The sequence below is a fragment of the Taudactylus pleione genome, unplaced genomic scaffold, assembly GCF_031769625.1.
Source record: "Taudactylus pleione unplaced genomic scaffold, aTauple2 ptg000074l, whole genome shotgun sequence".
In the NCBI taxonomy this organism is placed as follows: domain Eukaryota; kingdom Metazoa; phylum Chordata; class Amphibia; order Anura; family Myobatrachidae; genus Taudactylus; species Taudactylus pleione.
Genome location: NW_028284476.1, coordinates 1,256,554 through 1,279,231, shown reverse-complemented (window position 1 = coordinate 1,279,231; position 22,678 = coordinate 1,256,554). Strand labels below are relative to the sequence as shown.

The 22,678-nt window shown below is 48.7% G+C and overlaps 1 protein-coding gene across 1 annotated transcript in view; it reads right to left on the bottom strand.

Moving 5' to 3' along the window:
- The window catches only part of DRC11 (dynein regulatory complex subunit 11), a 215,090-nt gene that overhangs the window by 61,686 nt on the left and 130,726 nt on the right, over positions 1-22,678 (bottom strand). Inside the window, exon 8 of the mRNA XM_088467766.1 lies at positions 12,257-12,341. Coding sequence (XP_088323892.1) covers positions 12,257-12,341 — 85 coding nt within the window. The remainder of the gene's footprint in view (positions 1-12,256; positions 12,342-22,678) is intronic.

The following is a 22,678-nucleotide window of genomic DNA, read 5'->3' as shown; positions in this document are numbered from 1 at the left end:
GGGTTACACCAGGTGCCGGGTGTCGGATTTGGACGCCTATAATTAGTCCCATATCGGGATGTAAATGTCGGGATATCGTCGGGTAGGATAGCGTTCGCCGGTATCCTGACCACATCCCGCTTTTTCAATGTATGTTATGTGGTTCAGGCTTTTATATATATATATATATATATATATATACACTGGTATTCCGGCACTCAATTGGTTCCGGGTGCCCTCCGTGGAATCAGCCTCATAGGTTGATACAATGTATAGGGATATGAAACAGCTGCACTCCGGTCCCTTGTCAACATTTCAGCGCTTTATTTGCGCCTTCGTCAGGAAACAGCATGATGCTGTTTCCTGACGAAGGCGCAAAGAAAGTGTTGAAACGTTGAATTAAGCAACGCCACTGTTATCATTTATACAAGGGACCGGAGTGCCGTTGTTTCATATCCCATATATATATATTATATATATATATATATATATATATATATTATATATATATATATAAATAACGCCAGGGTTGCCTACCCTCCCGATTTTAGCGGGAGTCTCCCGGTTTTTAATAAAGCCTCCCCGTCACTCACAAACATTACCTGAACTCCCGTATTCTTTAAATCTATTGATTGCGCATTCGCAAAACCGCACTGTCGGGGGGCGGAGTCTGCGGGGGGGGGGCAAGTCATGATGTCACAACGCGTGACGCCATGACACTTCAAGGCCGGCCACTGCGGGGTTGTGGGTAGCGGTGGCCGGCTAGTGAGCGGTGGAGTGTGCTTGGGCGCAATGGCGGTGGTGGGCAGAGCGGAGCCTGTTAACAGCAGCGCTGCACTGTTCAGGGCCATCAGCGCAGGTATGGTGTCCTTTTCTCCCCCCATGGTGGCCTCAAATATAATTGTAAGCGGCCAATGAGACCTGCGAATGCCTCATATATAGCGATGGGGGCTGGGTGCTGAGTCACAGGCATTATTAACTGCACTTTGAAAGGGCACTCACTGACAGCCAATAAATGGATGACTGTCAGTGAGTAGCCAATAAATGGATGACTGTCAGTGAGTAGCCAATAAATGGATGACTGTCAGTGAGTAGCCAATAAATGGATGACTGTCAGTGAGTAGCCAATAAATGGATGACTGTCAGTGAGTAGCCAATAAATGGATGACTGTCAGTGAGTAGCCAATAAATGGATGACTGTCAGTGAGTAGCCAATAAATGGATGACTGTCAGTGAGTAGCCAATAAATGGATGACTGTCAGTGAGTAGCCAATAAATGGATGACTGTCAGTGAGTAGCCAATAAATGGATGACTGTCAGTGAGTAGCCAATAAATGGATGACTGTCAGTGAGTAGCCAATAAATGGATGACTGTCAGTGAGTAGCCAATAAATGGATGACTGTCAGTGAGTAGCCAATAAATGGATGACTGTCAGTGAGTGCCCTTTCAGAGCGCAGTTAATGCTGGTGAATGGATATATCACAATAAGGAAGCTCTGACTAAAAATACAGCTGCCCCCTCTGTGCACATTTCATTTCTTCCCACTAGGGGTGTGCACCGGCCACTTTTCGTGTTTTGTGTTTTGGTTTTGGATCTGGATCTTTCTTCGTGTTTTGGATCTGGATTGGTTTTGCCAAAACCACCCTTCGGTGTTTTGGGTTCTGGGTTTTGTGTTTTGGATCTGTATTTTTTTTTAAAAAAGCATAAAAACAGCTAAAATCACAGAATGTGTTGGTTTTTCTGCTCCTATGCTATTATTAACCTCAATAACCTTAATTTCCACTCATTTCCAGTCTATTCTGAACACCTCACAATAGTGTTTTTATGTCTAAAAGATTGCACCGAGGTAGATGGATGACTATGCTAAGCGACACGAGTGGGCGGCACAAACACGTGGCCCATCTAGGAGTGACACTGCAGTGGCAGACAGGATGGCAGTTTGAAAAACTAGGCCCCAAACAGTACATAATTCAAGAGAAAAAAAAGAGGTGCAAGATGGAATTGTCCTTGGGCCCTCCCACCCACCCTTATGTTGTATAAACAGGACATGCACACTTTAACAAACCAATCATTTCAGCGCCAGGGTCTGCCACACGACTGTGGCTGAAATGATTGGTTCGTTTGGGCCCCCACAAAACAAGCTGGCAATTAATCTGTCCCTGCACAAACTGGCTCTACGGAGGCAAGATGTCGTCCTCATCCTCATCCACCGATTCCTCACCCTCTTCAGTGTTGTGTACATCCTCATCCTCACAGAGTATTAACTCGTCCCCGCTGGAATCCACCACCACAGGTCCCTCTGTACGTTCTGGAGGCTGGTCTCCCTGGAAGAGTTGATAATTCATTTTTATGAACATCATCTTCTCCACATTTTGTGGAAGCAACCTCCTACGCCTTTCGCTGACAAGGTTCCCGGCTGCACTAAACACTCTTTCGGAGTACACACTGGAGGGGGGGCAACTCAGGTAAAATAGAGCCAGTTTGTACAGGGGCCTCCAAATTGCCTCTTTTTCTTGCCAGTACAGGTACGGACTGTCTGACATGCCTACTTGGATGCTGTCACCGATGTAATCCTCCACCATTCTGTCAATGGTGACAGTATCATATGCAGTGACAGTAGACATGTCAGAAATTGTTGCCAGGTCCTTCAGTCCGGACCAGATGTCCAAACTTGGTCCTGCCTGCCCTGCATCACCGCCAGCGGGTTGCTTAGGATACCTAAGTTTTTTCCTGGCAGCCCCAGTTGCGGGAGAAAATGAAGAAGGAGCTGTTGTCACGTTCCGCTTCAGCTGACAGTGTTTTCACCAGCAGGTCTTTGCACCTCTGCAGGCTTGTGTCGGCCGGAAAGAGAGACACCACATAGGCTTTAAACCTAGGATCGAGCACGGTGGCCAAAATGTAGTGGTCTGATTTCAACAGATTGACCACCCTGGAATCCTGGCAAAGCGAAAGAAGGGCTTCATCCACAAGTCCCACATGCTGAGCGGAATCGCTCTGTCTTAGCTCCTCCTTCACTTTCTCCAGCTGCTTCTGCAAAAGCCTGATGAGGGGAATGACCTGACTCAAGCTGGCAGTGTCTAAACTGACTTCACGTGTGGCAAGTTCGAAGGGCTGGAGAACCTTGCACAATACGGAAATCATTCTCCACTGTGCTTGAGTCAGGTGCATACCCCCTCCATTGCCTATGTCATAGGTGGATGTATAGGCTTGAATGGCCTTTTGCTGCTCCTCCATCCTCTGAAGCATATAGAGGGTTGAGTTCCACCGCGTCACAACCTCTTGCTTCAGATGATGGCGGGGCAGGTTCAAGAGTGTTTGCTGGCGCTCCAGTCTTCGGCACGCAGTCGCTGAATGGCGAAAGTGGGCAGAAATTTTTCGGGCCACCCAAAGCGTCTCCTGTACGTCCCTGTCGCTTTTCAGAAAATTCTGCACCACCAAGTTTATTGTGTGAGCAAAACATGGGACGTGCTGGAATTTGCCCAGATGTAATGCCTGCACAATATTGGTGGCGTTGTCAGATATCACAAATCCCCAGGAGAGTCTAAGTGGGGTAAGCCACTGGGCGATGATTTCCCTCAGTTTCTCTAAGAGGTTGTCGGCGGTGTGCCTCTTACTGAAACCGGTGATACACAGCGTAGCCTGCCTTGGAACGAGCTGGTGTTTCTGAGATGCTGCTACTGGTGACGCTGCTGCTGTTGCTGCGTAAGGGGATACATCTACCCAGTGGGCTGTCACAGTCATATAGTCCTTAGTCTGCCCTGTTCCACTTGTCCACATGTCCGTGGTTAAGTGGACATTGGGTACAACGGCATTTTTCAGGACACTGAGGACACTTTTGTTGACGTTTCTGTACAGTTTCGGTATCGCCTGCCTAGTGAAGTGGAATCTAGACGGGATTTGGAACCGGGGACACACTACCTCCATCAATTGTCTAAATCCCACTGCACTAATGGCGGATACCGGATGCACATCTAACACCAACATAGCAGTCAAGGCCTCAGTTATACGTTTTGCTTCAGGATGACTGCTGTCGTACTTAAAGGACTGTTGGAGGGTCAATTGTTTAGTAAAAGTAGTGGTGTTCCTACTTCCTCTCTGGGGTGATGAACGACTCCCAGCAGCAGCAACAGCAGCAGCAGGAGGCGTAGCAATGCAGGATCCTCCGGAGGAATCCCGGATAGGAGAGTCAGTCATGCCAGTGACATGGCCTGCAGGACTACTTCCGATCCTGACTAAGGAGGAAATTGACGAGGAGGGAGTTGACGGTGTGGTTTGCAGGCGCTTGGATACATCAGGACAACGGGATTTAGGTGTCCCTGGACTGCTTACGGTCTTAGCCAAAGTTTCTGAACTTGACAGTAACTTATTATGAACGCGCTGTAGGTGCCGTATAAGGGAGGATGTTCCTAGGTGGTTAACGTCCCTACCCCTACTTATTCCACGTTTACATATGGTACATATGGCAAGACAGTTGTTGTCCGGATTTGGATAGAAATATTGCCAGACCAAAGAGGTGGAATGTTTGGTCTTCTGCCCAGGCATGAACGTGATGGGCTTTTTCATCCCACGGACAACAACTGTCTCCCCCGGAGCCTGATTTAAACAAACCACATCACCATCAGAATCCTCCTCGCCAACTTCCTCCTCAGCGCCAGCTACACCAGTATCCTCATCCTGTTGTACTTCAACAGTGACATCTTCAATTTGCATATCAGCAAGTGGACTGTGGGTGCTCCTTTCAGCACTTGCAGGGGGCGTGCAAATGGTGGAAAGAGCCACCTCTTCCCGTCCAGTGCTGGGAAGGTCAGGCATCGCAACCACCACCACACTTGGACTCTCCTTGGGGATTTGTGATATCTTCTTAGAACGCACAGTTCTTTGCTGTGCTTTTGCCAGCTTAACTCGTTTGATTTTTTTAGCGGGAGCAGGGCTTCCATCGTCATGTGAAGCTGAATCACTAGTCATGAACATACTAGTCATACTAGTATGACACACACTAGTCATAGGGAAAGACCTTAGCCGTTCCTTGCCACTCCGTGTCATAAATGGCATATTGGCAAGTTTACGTTTCTCTTCAGATGATTTAAATGTTTTTTTTAAGGTCATTTTCCTGAACTTTGTCATTTGGGATTGTATGTGGCTTCTACTATGACATTGGGCATCAGCCTTGGCAGACGACGTTGATGGCATGTTATCGTCTATGTCAAGACTAGTGGGAGCAGCTTCAGCACTAGGAGGAAGTGGTTCTTGATCTTTCTCTATTTTATTTTTATCGGAGAAAGTTTGGTCCTCCATTTATGTTATATCGATTTGATATATACGTGCGGCTAAGGCGCACACAAACACAGAAAATATTTTTTTATTTTTGCTGGAGAGTAGTGCACTTTGTGGGTTACACCACCCTTTAAGAAATGAGCCAGCCGGCCCTTTACTTATGGGACACAGGCGCACGCTTGGCGCTGCTCCTTTGTTGATGCACGTGCGGCTACTGCGCACACAATTCACAAACACAGAAAATATTTTTTTATTTGGTTTGGAGTGTACTTTGGGGGTTACAGCACCCTTTAACGGTCAAGCCAGCCGGCCCTTTACTTATGACACAGGCGCACGCTTGACACTACTTTGTTGATGCACGTGCGGCTACTGCGCACACAATTCACAAACACAATAAATATTTTTTTATTTGGTTTGGACTGGAGTGTACTTTGGGGGTTACAGCACCCTTTAACGGTCAAGCCAGCCGGCCCTTTACTTATGATACAGGCGCACGCTTGGCACTACTTTGTTGATGCACGTGCGGCTACTGCGCACACAATTCACAAACACAGAAAAAATAATTTTTTTTTTAGCACTTAGGGGGAGCACCCCTGACGGGCAGAGCACCCCCTGGACAACACTACAGCACCCCTTTAGGACTGGGACACTGCACAGGACTTTGGAGTGGACACAGCCCCTATGGACAACTGCCTGCACAACACAGTCCAGCCAGCCCCTATGGACTTTGAAGTAGTGGACACAGCCCCTATTAACAACAGCAGCACAGCACAACACAGCCAGCCCCTATGGACTTTGAAGTAGTGGACACAGCCCCTATGGACAACAGCAGCACAGCGCAGCACAGCACAGCACAACTCTGCACTACACTACACTACACAGCCCAGCCAGCCCTAACTCCCATCCTCCCTCTTCACTGTCCACAGCCGAGTGAGAAAATGGCGCCGACGCGGGTACCTTATATAGGATCCAAAACCCGCGAGACTCGGAAGGCGGGATGATGACGTTTTGCCTCGATTTCAGAATCCGAGTCAGGCGGGAAAAGTCGAGCCTGACTCGGATCTGCCTCGGAATGGGGGGGCTCGGGGGGGTTCGGATTTCAGAAATCCGAACCCGCTCACCCCTACTTCCCACCCAAATCATTGGCAACTATTGTCTGGGGACATTTTATGGTTAACAATAGTCAATAATGTATTAATATTTGATTTATATCCTTTTTTAAACAGGCAGCTGTACTTTCAGGAGCCTCCTGCTAAAATGCTGCTCTTAGTACTATAGTTTTCACCTGCCACTGCAGGACACGCCCCTAAATGACAATAGACACACCCATAATAGGTGGAGCTAGACACACCCCCTGGGGCGGGGCATGACACTCCCCCTCAGCGGCGTGACGCGCTCCACGCGGCACATTATACTGCCACCTACGATCTCCCTGAAACTAGTTTTCAAAAGTAGGCAAGTATGTATAAAACGTTGCTTTACAGCTTTTTAAACTGGTTTACGCAGAGATTGGTGTTCCACCCCCTGGTGTAGCTCCACCCACCTCTGTCACCCCCCCACGTTGGGGCGCCTGCCTGTTTTGTTAGTCCTGGGCCCCATAATTTCTGATGGCAGCCCTGGCTGGGAGGCACTGCGGTGGACTCGCAGATGGAGGTCTGCACATGTGTAGTACACATCCTGTGGATGCGCAGCCCCCTATCAATCGGAGATGTGCACTAACCATTGGGTAAGTGTCCACCTCTGAATCAGGCCTTAAGTCTGGACAGTGGTATTAATACATAATAAAGTTACATTCACCATGTAAAAGCAGAATAAAAAGTACTAATGAAGTTGAAATAAATACAAACATCTGTTGTCTTAACCTATAAAAGATCAAATGGAAAATGTGTTTTCATTCTGCTGACCGATTGCAAATATCACTGTAATTATGCATATAGGTCACACTACTTATACTACTAGTGTCATTGGGAGGGATTCAGACTCAGGCCCTCATTCAGAGCCGTACGCTCTGAGCAGAGCGCACGCTCTGAATGAGGGCCGCCCTCCATGAAAATGGAGCGTCCTCCTGGACGCTCGTATAGCTGTGGGTCACCACCCACAGGCTATACGAGCGTGCAGTTTGATGGCCGCGATGGTCTTGACCATCGCGACCATCGAAACTGCGAGCCAGAGCCTGCGGTTGAGGTTTTCAACCGCAAGCTCCGGAGTGATTTTGGCTCTATCAGAGCCAAAATCACTCCCACTGACATCACTAGTGATGTCAGTGGGCCGGCTTCTGACGGGAGGCGTTCCCGTGGGAACGCCCCCGCCAGGGAGGCACGCCCCCGGCACGCCCACCAAAGGGGGCGTGCTGTCAATCAACATCGACAGCACGCCCCCTTTGATCAGACACAACGAGCTCCCTCTGTCGTGCGCATGCTCAGTCCAGAACATCGACCCACTTGCAAGCGGACAGCCGCTCGCGAGTGGGTCTGAATCAGGCCCTCACTCGTTATCATCATCATCATTTCTTATTTTGTGCCAATGGACGAACATCTGCAAGAAGTCCTCCTCCTGCCAGCCACACAGGAGTCTTTCCTGTGGTCAGCTTGGGACACATTTGTGCTAATACGTCCTTATTGCACTATGGGCCTGATTCAGCAAGGATCGCAAATGCGACTATTGAATTGTTGCGCAGGGCGCATGCATCGCAGTGCCCGTGCGCGAACACTCCACTGTGATCGGGACTGCAGAGGCTACGCAGACCCATCGCAGAGTGATTGACAGAAAGTACCATTTGGGGGTGGTGACGGGGGCGGGGGGGGGTGGTCCTCAAAACACAGGGGTGCCAGTGCGTTTGAACGCTGTTGTAGGGGCATGGTTAAATGATCCACTACACTGCCATAAGCAGCCTGAGCTCTCACTGCGTACCCGTAGGTTAGCAATTCCTGAGTAAGGTCAGAGCTTGTGCAAGTGTGTGTGAGGCTGTGGTGGTACTCATTGTTACCGATGGTTTCCCAGTCTTGCTAAGGATTACGGATGTGTGTAAGGTAAAGTGGGCATAGCGATCGCAATGGATTAGCATACTATCGCAGTGAGACTGCGTGCATAATCGCTATTGCAATCGCACCTGCGATCCTTGCTATATGTCCGTCTTTGCGCACCCCCTTCACCATCCATTCCGCCTCTTTGAGCACAAGGAGTGGTAATCGTAAAACGCATCCCAATCGCCATAGGGTTGGATACATCACAATTTCTGGTAGAAAAACACGCATTTAGCGGGGAAAAAAGCACAAACTGCGTTTACGGCCAACTCTACATGAGCCCCATCGTGTTTATGTGCACCCATTGATATGAGTGTTAGCTGTAACTGCATTTATAGGGTCTGATTCAGAGTGGTGCGCAAATGCTGTTGCTGCTGCATCTGTGTACGCTGCTGTGCGTAAATACGCCAATGTCGCAGTCTCCGAGGAATGTATTGAGCTGCCTACGTCCGGCTTTGTAAGTCTGCGTACAAAGACGCAGCATTGGTCGCAGATCCTTCTTATTCCTACATAATGTCCGCGGGAACAAAGACACAGGAGCCATTTTTTCGTATACAGGAACTTAGACGCAGGAAGTGACACGCCACCATAACTGTTGCAACATACCTGCGTTCTATGCCTCCACTCCCCATTACCTCCCCCTGACTGTCCATCATACAGTGCATAACTAGTTGCTGCGAGCGACTACAGTAATATACCTTGATACATGCGCTGTGCGTCTTAGAAGTGTTGCCCATAGCAACCAATCAGATATTAGCTATTATCTTATAGAAGGTGCTAGATAAAATGATCAGTAGAATCTGATTGGTTGCTATGGGCAACTCCACTTCTATAAACCCCTGACTTTAGTAAATATATACCCCCTAGTCTCATTGCTGCAATGATTTTTATTATTTACATGCACTTTTATTGCATTAGAAATGTATCTCGCATTAATAATTTTAACAACAGTGTGGGCGTAGCCAAGGAAATAATCCTGTGATGCGCATTGCTGTAATCCATGAGGAGAGGGGTCAACGTAAATGCAGTGTTTGGTGAACTACTGATCCTCAAGTATACAATGTTCTGTAAAATGTTCCGACTATGCATCTGTCACTGGGTATTTGTACCAGGAACATGATCTGCACAGTTCTATGCAGGCTGGTCATTTATAGATTATTACTTCAGACAGTAAACAGAATAAAGTTGGTCATCTTGGAGGATCTTTCACAGGGAGACACAATGGGCCTGATTCAGACCCACTCGCGAGCGGCTGTCCGCTCGCAAGTGGGTCGATGTTATGGACTGAGCATGCGCACGACGGAGGGAGCTCCGTCGTGCGCATGCGCCAGACGCGACGAGCGAAGGAAAGTCCTTCGCTCGTTGTGTCCGATCAAAGGGGGCGTGCTGTCAATGTTGATTGACAGCACGCCCCCTTTGGTGGGCGTGCCTCCCTGACGGGGGCGTTCCCACGGGAACGCCTCCCGTCAGAAGCCGGCCCACTGACATCACTAGTGATGTCAGTGGGAGTGATTTTGGCTCTGATAGAGCCAAAATCACTCCGGAGCTTGCGGTTGAAAACCTCAACCGCAGGCTCCGGCTCGCAATTTCGATGGTCGCGATGGTCTCGACCATCGCGGCCATCACAATGCACGCTCGTATAGCCTGTGGGTGGTGACCCACAGCTATACGAGCGTCCAGGAGGACGCTCCATGAAAATGGAGCCCGGCCCTCATTCATAGCGTGCGCTCTGCTCAGAGCGTACGGCTCTGAATGATTGCCAATATTTATTAAAGATAACCATTGCAATCTCATTGTATGAAAAATGTGAAATGAGATTGGTAATCTGCAAAAAGTACAGTATATAATACTGTGCACAGATGGGCATAGTGATTCATGCAGTGATTAGGACCAATTCGGTCTGGAACAACAAAATTGGCCATCCAAATCCCTGTGTGTATGGGAAGTCTAAAAGGGATGTAGTCAGGAAGCCGACGGTCTAAATGCCGACCGCTGGCTTCCCGACTGTCTAATCCCAGCAAGGTACTAAAGACAGGCGTCGAAATCCCGACGCCTGTCATTAGACCTACGCCGGGAGCCTGACACCTGGTATACCAAACGAAGGTAAGCCGGGCGCTGTCCGCAGGGGGGGGGGGCAAGGTTAGGTTTTAGAGCTCCCGGGGGGACTTAGGGTTAGGCACCCCCCCGGGATGGTTAGATTTAGGCTAGTGGAATGGAGGGGTTAGGGTTAGGCACCCCCCTGGGAGACTTAGGTTTAGGCTGCGGGGAAGGGGGGGAGTAGGTTTAGGCACTTAGAGGGGGTTAGGCACTTGGGAGGGAGGTTAGGGTTAGGCACCCCTAAAGGAAGGTTAGGGTAGGGAATTAGGTTAGCGATACTTACCTAATTAGCAGTTGGGATCTTCACCTCTGCCGGGCTTCCGCTGTCGGCGGTAATACCTACTACACCCGTCTACAGAGGTTTCTTCCATTATAATATATATTATTTAAATGCCCTGACTTCCTCTGAATTGCATTGCTAGGCTTCCAAGGAGAGCACCCATGTCCTCCAATCAGTGGCTGCCTTTCATTTACAGACCCTATGCCAAATATCTCCTGCTACAGGGAGACCTAAGATCATATAACTTGGACGTAGCATCGGAACACCTGCCGCGTGATCCTCTGCCGGCTGAGTAACCATGGGGTCACTTAAGCCCGGCGAACGCAGTTGCTCAAAAGAGGCCAGGAAATCTTCATCAGCTGACGGAGATCCTTTCCTCCCGCCTCCGTTTTGAGAAATGGAGTCCATCACCTCCCCCTCCCTTCCCGAAACAGTAGCAGACTGCCAAACACTGACAGCCTGCTGCCGCTCTGCGTGTGGGATCGCAGACCCGTACTGCACATGGGTCTTGCGCTGGCGCAGAACGGCTACAATCGGATGTGCGCTAACCGTCGGGTTAGCGTATATCTTTGAATTAGCCCCATAGAGCATGTATATAGCCCTCCTGCTTAGGATCTAGCGAATACAGCACATTTCCAGGCCTGTACTACACATATGTCTTTCATTTGCTCACTTGGGCTATCACTGCATTATGATCTTATTTATATGATTACAGGTTCGGTTTTATGATCCTTATTCTTGCTGTTTTTTGCTGGGGGAATCCCCTTGATTGCTGCCATCTGGACACAGTACGTATGTTACAATCTCTATATTATTGACCCAGTTTAAAACTCCTTATTTCATATACCCCGTACCCCGTTCTTCCTCAGTTTCTATAATGTGCACTATTACTATAAGAGCCTTTGGACTTTCATAATAGGCTGTACTGACAGCAGGACACAGAGCGGTTATTATTAATGTGCTGTGTAACATTGCTATTTTGGAACACGATAGTCCTTTTTTATTGGTCTGTAGAACTAACATACAACTGCCAGAATCTTTACAGTTCCTGAAATAAAGATATCACAAGCTGGGAAGAATCTGCCTCCTATATGAAACCACTTGGCCATAAGTGAGCAGTAATCTGACATAGAAGCCACGTCCAGCCAGACTGGACCTGGTAGAATGAGACACCTCTCTCCAGGGGTATTCTGTATCATGTGCTAACATTTAATACTTATTATCGCTTCAGGGATCAAAGGCAGGAGCCAGAGTACAAAGCCCAGGCAGGGCCAGGGCAGTAACATGCAGAGGGGGGGGGGGATTATGAGGCGGCAGATCCAGTGTCAGGAATAAAACCACAAAGAAAAGGCACCGGCTAGCAGGAGCCAGGGATGGAAATGTTACATTGTATCTGCCTTCACTTTCAGTCTTTTATTGTGCGGTGATACAAAGTGACAGCTGACAGCTGGGGCAAGGTAGAAAGAAAGCAGTCTCCTATGTACACAGACTACACCCCCAACCAGGAGCCCCCTCTGCTCTGGCTGGTAACATGACAAGTACCAGGAATCATATACACATCTACCCTTCTCGTGAAGGGGGAATTCAGTGAGTTTATGGTACCTGCTCTGGAGTCTTCTGGGCAAAGATAACCTGGGATCCACCATCCTCTTCGTCGGGCAAATCAGGGAATTTCCCTGTTGCATGTCTGATAGAGAGGAATAGAATAGAGATGAAATTAATAGATCCATAACAGGACATTGCAGCACAATATTACCATCTGCAACCATCAGTTACCTTTCCCAGTCATCTCAATACTCCGTCACATCATCATTACACAACAAGCTCACCCAAGCATTTTAAAACAATCTACACTTGTTCCTATCTCCTGGCTATCTTCCTACCTCTCTGACCGGTCCTTCTCTGTCTCCTCTCATGACTCCTCTCCCCCCCCCACAGCCTCTTACAGTAGGTATTCCCCAAGGTTCTGTTCTTGGACCTCTCCTATTCTCACTCTATACGTCCTCACTTGGTGAACTCATCAGCTCTTTTGACCTCCAATATCATCTCTATGCTGATGATACTCAGATCTACCTTTCCTCCCCTGACCTCTCCCTCTCTCTCCTCACTCGTATTTCCAACTGTCTCTCTGCTATTTCTTCCTGGATGTCCCAGCGATTTCTTAAACTTAATATGTCTAAGACTGAGCTGATCATTTTCTCACCCCACAACATAACCTCACTTCCCACTATTTCTTTAACAATTGATGGCACAACTATCTCTTCTAGCCCCAAAGTGCGCTGTCTTGGGAGTTATCCTGGATTCCTCCCTCTCATTCAAACCACATATCCAGAATCTCTCCCAGTCCTGTCGTTTTCATCTTAAAAATATTTCCAAGATTAGACCCTTTCTCACCCAGGATGCCACTAAAACCCTCATACACTCATTGGTCATCTCCAGATTGGACTACTGTAACCTCCTCAACTCCCTTCTATCCCCTCTTCAGTCTGTCCTCAATGCTGCTGCTCGGCTCATCTTCCTCTCCAAATGCTCAGACTATCCACCCCTCGACAATCCTTCAAACGGGCTCTCAAGACCCACTACTTCATCAAAGCCTTCCAGCTCCCATCCTAACTTGCTGCCACATATTCATTCCTCCCTGCCTACCCCATCTCTGTCACACATTTGTCTGCCCCTCCGCTTTAGAATGTGAGCTCTTAAGAGCAGGGCCCTCTACCCTCTTGTGCTTCTCCCTACTTTAGTTTCTTCTACTTCTTACTCCCCACTAGGGCACCTAACACTTGGTTACTTTGCTCTGTTGCCTATCTGGGTGTTATGGTCGCTAATGTAGAAATGTATATTATCCATGTCCTTGTCCTGTATTGTATTGTTCTGTAAGTCACTGGTCAACCTATTTGTTTATGTACTTTGTAAGGCGCTGCGGAACACTTTTGGCGCCATATAAATAAATAATAATAATCTTAAAGAGTTAGCAAGTCATCGTTGGGTCATAAGGCCAACCAGTATCCAAGTAATGAGGGTCCTACATAAAGTTGGCAATAATGTGTTTTATGAAGCACACGTATATATTTATTTATTCATACCATAACTATACAATAATCTGCAATACAGAGGGGGATAAACTCACTTATCTAATCATTCCCTAGTATCAATCATACTATAGGGGCCGCTAAGCCTTGGAATGATTCCTTGGCACCTTGGTAGTAATCTTGGGAGTGTAGAAAGTCTGTATGCACCAGCAGGTGAGGCAAATGGACACACTAGAGGTCATTTAGAAGAGAGTGTAGCAGCAACTCTGCAGCTGGACACTTAGGTCCACCATCAGCTTCAGAGCACTGTTGTTTTGCTGGGACACATAGGGCCTGATTCTAAGCTGAACACATCTGTGACCCCATTTCCGCATGGCCACAGCTGACTCCTTACTTCTTTACACTAATTCGAGAAACTGTCCTGATGGTTACTGCCAGGAGCCGCACTGCACATGTGTCCTGATGGTTACTGCCAAGAGTCGCACTGCGCATGTGTCCTGATGGTTACTGCCAGGAGCCGCGCTGCGCATGTGTCCTGATGGTTACTGCCAGGAGCTGCACTGCGCACCCATCCTGATGGTTACTGCCAGGAGCCGCACTGCTCATGTGTCCTGATGGTTACTGCCAGGAGCCGCACTGCTCGCGTGTCCTGATAGTTACCGGCAGGAGCCGCACTGCGCATGTGTCCTGATGGTTACTGCCGGTAGCCGCACTGCACATGCGTCCTGATGGTTACTGCCAGGAGCCGCACTGCACATGTGTCCTGATGGTTACTGCCAGGAGCCGCACTGCACGTGTCCTGATGGGTACTGCCGGTAGCCGCACTGCACGTGTCCTGATGGTTACTGCCAGGAGCCGCACTGCGCATGCGTCCTGATGGTTACTGCCAGGAGCCGCACTGCGCATCTGTCCTGATGGTTACTGCCAGGAGCCGCACTACGCATGCGTCCTGATGGTTACTGCCAGCAGCCGCACTGCACATGTGTCCTGATGGTTACTGCCGGTAGCCGCACTGCACGTATCCTGATGGTTACTGCCAGGAGCCGCACTGCGCATGCGTCCTGATGGTTACTGCCAGGAGCCGCACTGCGCATGTGTCCTGATGGTTACTGCCGGTAGCCGCACTGCACGTGTCCTGATGGTTACCGCCAGGAGCCGCACTGCACATGTGTCCTGATGGTTACTGCCGGTAGCCGCACTGCACGTGTCCTGATAGTTACCGCCAGGAGCCGCACTGCGCATGTGTCCTGATGGTTACTGCCGGTAGCCGCACTGCACGTGTCCTGATGGTTACTGCCAGGAGCCGCACTGCGCATGCGTCCTGATGGTTACTGCCAGGAGCCGCACTGCGCATGTGTCCTGATGGTTACTGCCGGTAGCCGCACTGCACGTGTCCTGATGGTTACCGCCAGGAGCCGCACTGCTCGTGTGTCCTGATGGTTACTGCCAGGAGCCGCACTGCACATGCGTCCTGATGGTTACTGCCAGGAGCCGCACTGCACATGTGTCCTGATGGTTACTGCCAGGAGCCGCACTGCGCATGTGTCCTGATGGTTACTGCCAGGAGCCGCACTGCGCATGTGTCCTGATGGTTACTGCCAGGAGCCGCACTGCACATGCGTCCTGATGGTTACTGCCAGGAGCCGCACTGCGCATCATGGTTACTGCCAGGAGCCGCACTACGCATGTGTCCTGATGGTTACTGCCAGGAGCCGCACTGCACATGCGTCCTTATACTTACTGCCAGGAGCCGCACTGCACATGCGTCCTTTTGGTTACTGCCAGTACCCGTAGAATGAATTTGGACGCAGAGAGAGGCAATGTTACTGGGCGTTTCTGGATGGTAACGGGGGGTGGTTAGCCAGATACAGACGTGCCGCGGTCAGCCTCTGCGTCTTTTGCTGCAGTTGCACTGACACCGGTAACAAATAATCTGTGCCTCCATAGGGCTGGTGCAATGTACGATGGTATGGTATACGCTGGTGCACAGCGGTGGATTAGCACTGGGCGTCTCTGTACGAAGTCTATCATTCGTGGTATTAGCATAAAGACGCAGTCGCAATAGCGTGCACCTCTGAATCAGGCCCTGGGTCTCCTATATAATTAATGGCCCCTTCTGGTACCTGCAGGCTCACACCAACCAATTTAATAGGTCAATTACCACATACAGTCACCTATAATGAAGACAGACCCATGGGCCTGATTCAGACCCACTCGCGAGCGGCTGTCCGCTCGCAAGTGGGTCGATGTTATGGACTGAGCATGCGCACGACGGAGGGAGCTCCGTCGTGCGCATGCGCCAGACGCGACGAGCGAAGGAAAGTCCTTCGCTCGTTGTGTCCGATCAAAGGGGGCGTGCTGTCAATGTTGATAGACAGCACGCCCCCTTTGGTGGGCGTGCCGGGGGCGTGCCTCCCTGACGGGGGCGTTCCCGCGGGAACGCCTCCCGTCAGAAGCCGGCCCACTGACATCACTAGTGATGTCAGTGGGAGTGATTTTGGCTCTGATAGAGCCAAAATCACTCCGGAGCTTGCGGTTGAAAACCTCAACCGCAGGCTCCGGCTCGCAATTTCGATGGTCGCGATGGTCTCGACCATCGCTGCCATCACAAAGCACGCTCGTATAGCCTGTGGGTGGTGACCCACAGCTATACGAGCGTCCAGGAGGACGCTCCATGAAAATGGAGCCCGGCCCTCATTCAGAGCGTGCGCTCTGCTCAGAGCGTACGGCTCTGAATGAGGGCCCATGTCTCCAAACACTCATAATGAATGTAACTGTGGAGAGCAAGACCCGCGCTGCTCCACCGCAGGGGTGTGTTGTTGGAATGTCCCCATAAATTTGCACCCAATTAAAAGAATGAGGGGATAATAATGTATTTTGTAAGGGAAATGAATCATTGGAGGTAGTAAAACCTTTGAGTGGATCTCTAGTTAGTTATGACAATGGAGTTTCAACAACAAATGCCATCAATTAATCTTGATGAGCTTGTTGCATTGTCCCACAGACAGGCATGAAGTATGGTGATAGGAATTAAGCAATCCCGACAATGGGGATGACTCAGCTTTGCAATTCTGTCCTTGCTTATATGCAAATGCAGCAGGAGGTGTATGACACCCCCTGCTGCATTTGTGATCCTTCCACTGCGACTTAGGTCACAGACTGGGATCACCATTGCGACCATTGGTTGCGATTGTGGACGGTGCAGGGCCGTCAGCCAACCAAGTAAGCTGAAGCTTAATCAGGCTGGCCGGCTTGCGAGGCCAGGAAACTGCATCCGTAGACACAGTCCCTGGCCTTGCCACTTCCGGAAAACAGGTCCGACATGCCCCATTTCCAAGAACGCCAGCCGTCCCCGCCCCCCGCACCACACCTTAAATGCCTCTGCCTGTCAATCAGACAGAGGCATAGAAAGGTTGTGCACTGCTGAATCAGGCCCAATGTTCCTACCTCTGTGCAATGCAACAACTTGCAGCATCGGTCAGCAGAAGCAGAGCCTTGATGACATGAGTCGGTTCATCATTCCCTTAGACCACCCACTTCACTGGGGCAGCGGATGGTAGTCAAGAGATGGTCTGTTCTCCTGGGAGTGTGGCAGGAGTTCAGGAATATCCCAGCAAGTATACTAGCAAACTGAGGACCTCATTCAGAGGCGGTCGTTAGTTGCAAGCGGTCACACTGAATCAGGGCGGCCGCTCGCATCCTGAACGACCGCTTCATTGTCGATCGCTAAGCTGTGGGTTACCACCCACAACTTGACAACCGACCAGGTTGATGGTCGTGATGGTGATCACCATCGCGACCATCGGTGCTTACAACCAGACCCTAAGGTTGGGTCTGGGCACTCGTAAGCCCCAAGGAGCTTCCTGCTCTGAAAGAGCAGGAAACTCCCCACTGACATCACTGATGATGTCAGTGCGGCCGCCCACAAAACGGTAGGCATTCGTTAAGGAACGCCTCCGTTTTGGAAACCACCCCCCCGGTCAACATCGACAGCCGCCCCTTTTGTAGAGAAACTCTGTCGCTCCGGGCTTGCGCACGCGCAGTGCGGCCACTGCGTGTGCGCAGGACTAACCATCAAGTCGGTTGCGAGCGCATCGGCGCATGCGACCAACTCTGAATGAGGTCCTGATTGGCTACAATATCATCGATACCAGATCAGCTTACAAAATGGCTGCCATCACTGTGCGTGTTGACAAGATGCAGCAAGAAATAATACTATAATGGACCCTTTAATAAAATAATCCGCACTGAGGAACAGCATGCCAATTGACAAAGCCCCGGCGAAACACGTGTTGGTCAGCCTGCTGGGGGTTCCTCAGTGCGCACTCTGGACCCCCGCACCACGGTTACCACATATGAATGGAGACTAAGCATCAGGTACTTCCTTCTACCCCCTACTGCTCTCTCATTACTGCCAGCCGCCGGGACTCCCTGTGCTGCTGTTTGGCAACAGGGACAGCGGTGTGATTTGGCTTTAAAAGCAGAAGCACCTTATCTTACTTCATTGTGCCAGTACTGGGGTCTCTCATTTTCTGGCCTCTATATATTTATAAGACAGGAAACAGCAGATCCCAGGTGTATAAGTACACAACTCTTTCATCTATATCTATCATAATTTTGTTATACTTAGTCTCATAGGTAGAATCGAGGGACGCCTCTACTACCAATATTAATATATTACTGTGGTTATCCGTGGTGTATAGCAATTTTAATTGTGTGTATTTTTTTCACTTTCATATGATTTATTATCCATTTATTATTTTGCCCCCTTTTTTGCACTGTTAGAGTGCTCATTTCACTTTAATATGCATGTGTTTTATTGCTGTTACCACACTTAGGAAGATTCACTGTTTATTCCTCTATTGAAAATGGATGCATAGCAGAAATCTGCCCAGAGGCAACCCTGAATACCTGCATTGCTAAATGCTATATATAGATATATATCAGAAACAACTGTGATTACCAATTGTCATATATATTTTAATATACACAGGAAACAATTGTGATTGCCGATTTCATTCAAAATTGTATATTTAAATACTCAATGTCCTGTTTTGTGGTTTTTGAAAGCTATGAACATGATATATATATTTATTCCATAGGCACTGACTAAATATACAACATAAATTGAGATGACTGCATAGCAAGAATCTGCTTGGAGGCACTCTCGAATACTTGCTTTGCTAAGTGCTATGTGTATGTGCATATATATATATATATATATGTATGTGTGCTTATTTCACTTTAATATGCATATGTTTTATTGCTGCTACCGCACTTAGGAAGATTCCCTGTTCATTCCTCTATTGAGAATGGATGCATAGCAGAAATCTGCTCAGGCTCAATCCTGAATACCTGCATTGTTAAATGCTATATAAGAAACAACTGTGATCACCATTTGTTATATATATTTCAATATACAAAGGGAAACTATTGTGATTGGCGATTGCATTTAAAATTGTATATCTCAATACTAAATATCCTGTCCTGTGGGTTTTGAAAGATATTAACATAAGATACATATACTTATTCCATAGTCTCTGACTAAATACACAACACAAATTGAGATGATTGCATAGCAGGAATCTGCTTAGCGGCAATCCTGAATACCTACATTGCTATATGTATATATAAGAAACAACTGTGATTATTGACTGTTGTATATATTTCAATATATACAAAAAACAATTGTGATTGCCGATTACATCCAAATTGTATATCTTAATACCTAAAAGTCCTGCCTTGTGGTTTTTGAAAGATAGAAACATGATATATTTTTTCCATAGGTATTGACGAAAGTATACAACTTAAACTGCAGTAATATTACAGTGTATCTCCTACGATTCGAGAATTGTTTGTTTGTTTGTTTGTATTGTCCAACCTGATAGGAAAAGAGAAAAAAATGGCCAAAAATTCCTTTTTAATGAATTTCAATAAAAGGTATTTTTTATAGCTTGGTAATTCTATAGGAGTGTGCCCCACATACGGAGTCCTTTTTCTCTTCTCTCTGATATACACAATTTACTCCGAGGGTGCACCTTCTACCTTTATTACTTTATAACGATCTTTCTTACCCACCAATATTCCTCTGCAATCAATCCTTCCCTACCTCCCCCTTACCCTATCTATATTGTGCTGTACGTACCAAGAAGAAATATAACTTTGGGAAACCACACTGTCATTTAACTTAGTTTAGATGATTTATGTTAAAAAACCACATTAAAATATAATCATGATAAAAGGGGTAATTGCCATATGTATTCGAGAGGTTAAATATGTGATTATGTTATGGATCATGAGATGTTAGGAAAAATTTAACCTTTTGTCTTTAAGTGTATTTCTTTTAATTACCAGCATGGTAACTTGAATAATCCTTTATGTGTACTGTCCAGCTACATGTGAGGGGGAGCTGGCAGATTTATGTATAGCCCATTGGTAAAATTATGTGGTCTTGCTCTTCTCACCAACATAAAGTTGGCCTGGAGAGTGTCTTCCCTCCATACCTGAGTGACAGCATGTTCTGGACAAGCGTCTACACAAGCAACAGAGGGATAGTGTGACAGCCCAGGTAGGCATAAAATACCATGTAGAACTGTACAATTCTTGGGAGCCAATCTGACATTGGGAATTTCTCCATCTTCTTGTGTCTCCCCACAAACAGATTAATGTGAGACTGTAATTTTTTTTTCCTTTTTGTTTATAAGAAAATTATTTGCTTAAGACTATGGGCCTGATTCAGACCCGGACGCCAAGCAGCGATCGCTCGCTGCCAAAAGGGGTCGGGTATGCAATCCCACGATCGCACTGTCTGACTTAAGGATGCCCTCTATATCTTAGAAGGCGATAGCAGTGAGCGTACGCAGGAGTATAAAGCCGCCCACCTTCCTCTGTTAGCACACGTTACCTCAAGGAAGTGTGCGATTAATCGGGAACATCGAGACCCATCGGAGCAGCATGCAGCACTTGAGGTAGCCCCTACCCCACCCCAAGCACTGCGATCAGTTCGGGCTATAATACAACCAAGTGACGTGTTCAATGACGCTACTTTGCTAATTATGCTCACCCATTAAACTCCGTTTTGACGCTCAGACACGCCTGCGTTCGCACATCCACTCCCCCGTTCACAATCACCTTCCCGTCACCACCCACAAACGGCGCAATCTGTCACTCAAAGTAGCGTCCAGTCTGTGTTCTACGAGTGCATGATTCCCGGCCGCAGTGACTGGTTTGCCAATGCGTACTTTGCATACACATGCGCAGATGTGCGATAATCACCCATAGCGTGCGCTCGCAGCTTAGCAACCGGGTCTGAATCAGGCCCTATATTTTTATGTCATTCTTTTTGTTTTTGTATATACTTTAAGCGTTGTATCTTTCTAATATTAAACTTCATTTGATAAGATTGGTTTCTGTGATTCTTATTGGATCCATTTTGCCTGTGAATTTGGGTAATCCATGCTACATATCTGCATTACAGATATTACTGTAGTTATAAAGAACTCTTACGGCATCTTATTTGAAGTGAGTAGCTCCTAAAAAATACCTTAAGTCAGGGCTTGACAAATTTTTCTAAGACTTAGGAGTCAGGATGAAAGTGTAGGAGCCAGAACCCCCCTTCCCCCCGGGAAGCATTACTGAGCACCTACGCCGCTGACAACCAACCCACATGGCCACACCACTAACGGGGTGCCCCAATAGTAATCCCCCCTCTGCAGTGCCCCTAGTAGTAATCCCCCCTCTGCAGTGCCCCCAGTAATAATCCCCACTCTGCAGTGCCCCAGTAGTAATCCTCCCTCTGCAGTGCCCCCAGTAATAATCCTCCCTCTGCAGTGCCCCCAGTAATAATCCTCCCTCTGCAGTGCCCCCAGTAATAATCCCCCCTCTGCAGTGCCCCCAGTAGTAATCCCCCCTCTGCGGTGCCCCCAGTAGTAATCCCCCCTCTGCGGTGCCCCCAGTAATCCCCACTCTGCAGTGCCCCCAGTAGTAATCCTCCCTCTGCAGTGCCCCCAGTAGTAATCCCCCCTCTGCAGTGCCCCCAGTAGTAATCCCCCCTCTGCAGTGCCCCCAGTAATAATCCCCCCTCTGCAGTGCCCCCAGTAAACCCCTCTGCAGTGCCCCCAGTAGTAATCCCCCCACTGCAGTGCCCCCAGTAGTAATCCTCCCTCTGCAGTGCCCCCAGTAATAATCCCCCCTCTGCAGTGCCCCAGTAGTAATCCCCCCTCTGCAGTGCCCCCAGTAATAATCCCCCCCTCTGCAGTGCCCCCAGTAGTAATCACCCCTCTGCAGTGCCCCCAGTAGTAATCCTCCCTCTGCAGTGCCCCCAGTAATAATCCCCCCTCTGCAGTGCCCCCAGTAGTAATCCCCCCTCTGCAGTGCCCCCAGTAGTGGTTCCCTTATGTAGTGTCTCTTTAATCAGTGCCCCTAGAAGTGCCCCCCCTATGCATTGCCCCCAGTAGTAGTCCCCCCTATGCAGTGACCCCAGTAGTAGACCCCACTACGCATTTCCCCTAGTAATAGCCCCCCCATAGTGTCCCCAGTAGCGGCCACCCCCACCTATGCAGTGCCCCCACAGTAGCGCCCACCCCCACCTATGCAGTGTCCCTACAGTAGCGGCCATCCATCCTATGCAGTGTCCCTACAGTAGCGGCCATCCCTCCTATGCAGTGCCCCTTAAAAAAAAAAAAACGCAATTTACCTGATCCCCGCTCCTACTGCCGACCGCCGCTGTCCGCTCCTCCTGGCTGCTCTGCACTATGGGAAAGACGTCATGACGTGACGTCTTTCCCAACCTGCTGCGGGGTGAGCCAGAAGGTGGAGCTCATGAGTGAGCTCCAGCCAGCTCACTCCGTGAACGACGCAGCAGCCAATGAGAGTCTGACAGACTCTCATCGGCTGCTATAACAAACATACAGCCGCCGCTGACGACTGTATGTTTGTTACTCTGTAGTGTGGACCGCGCTTGCGGTCTGCACTACAGGGCCTGGGGGTTGCTGAA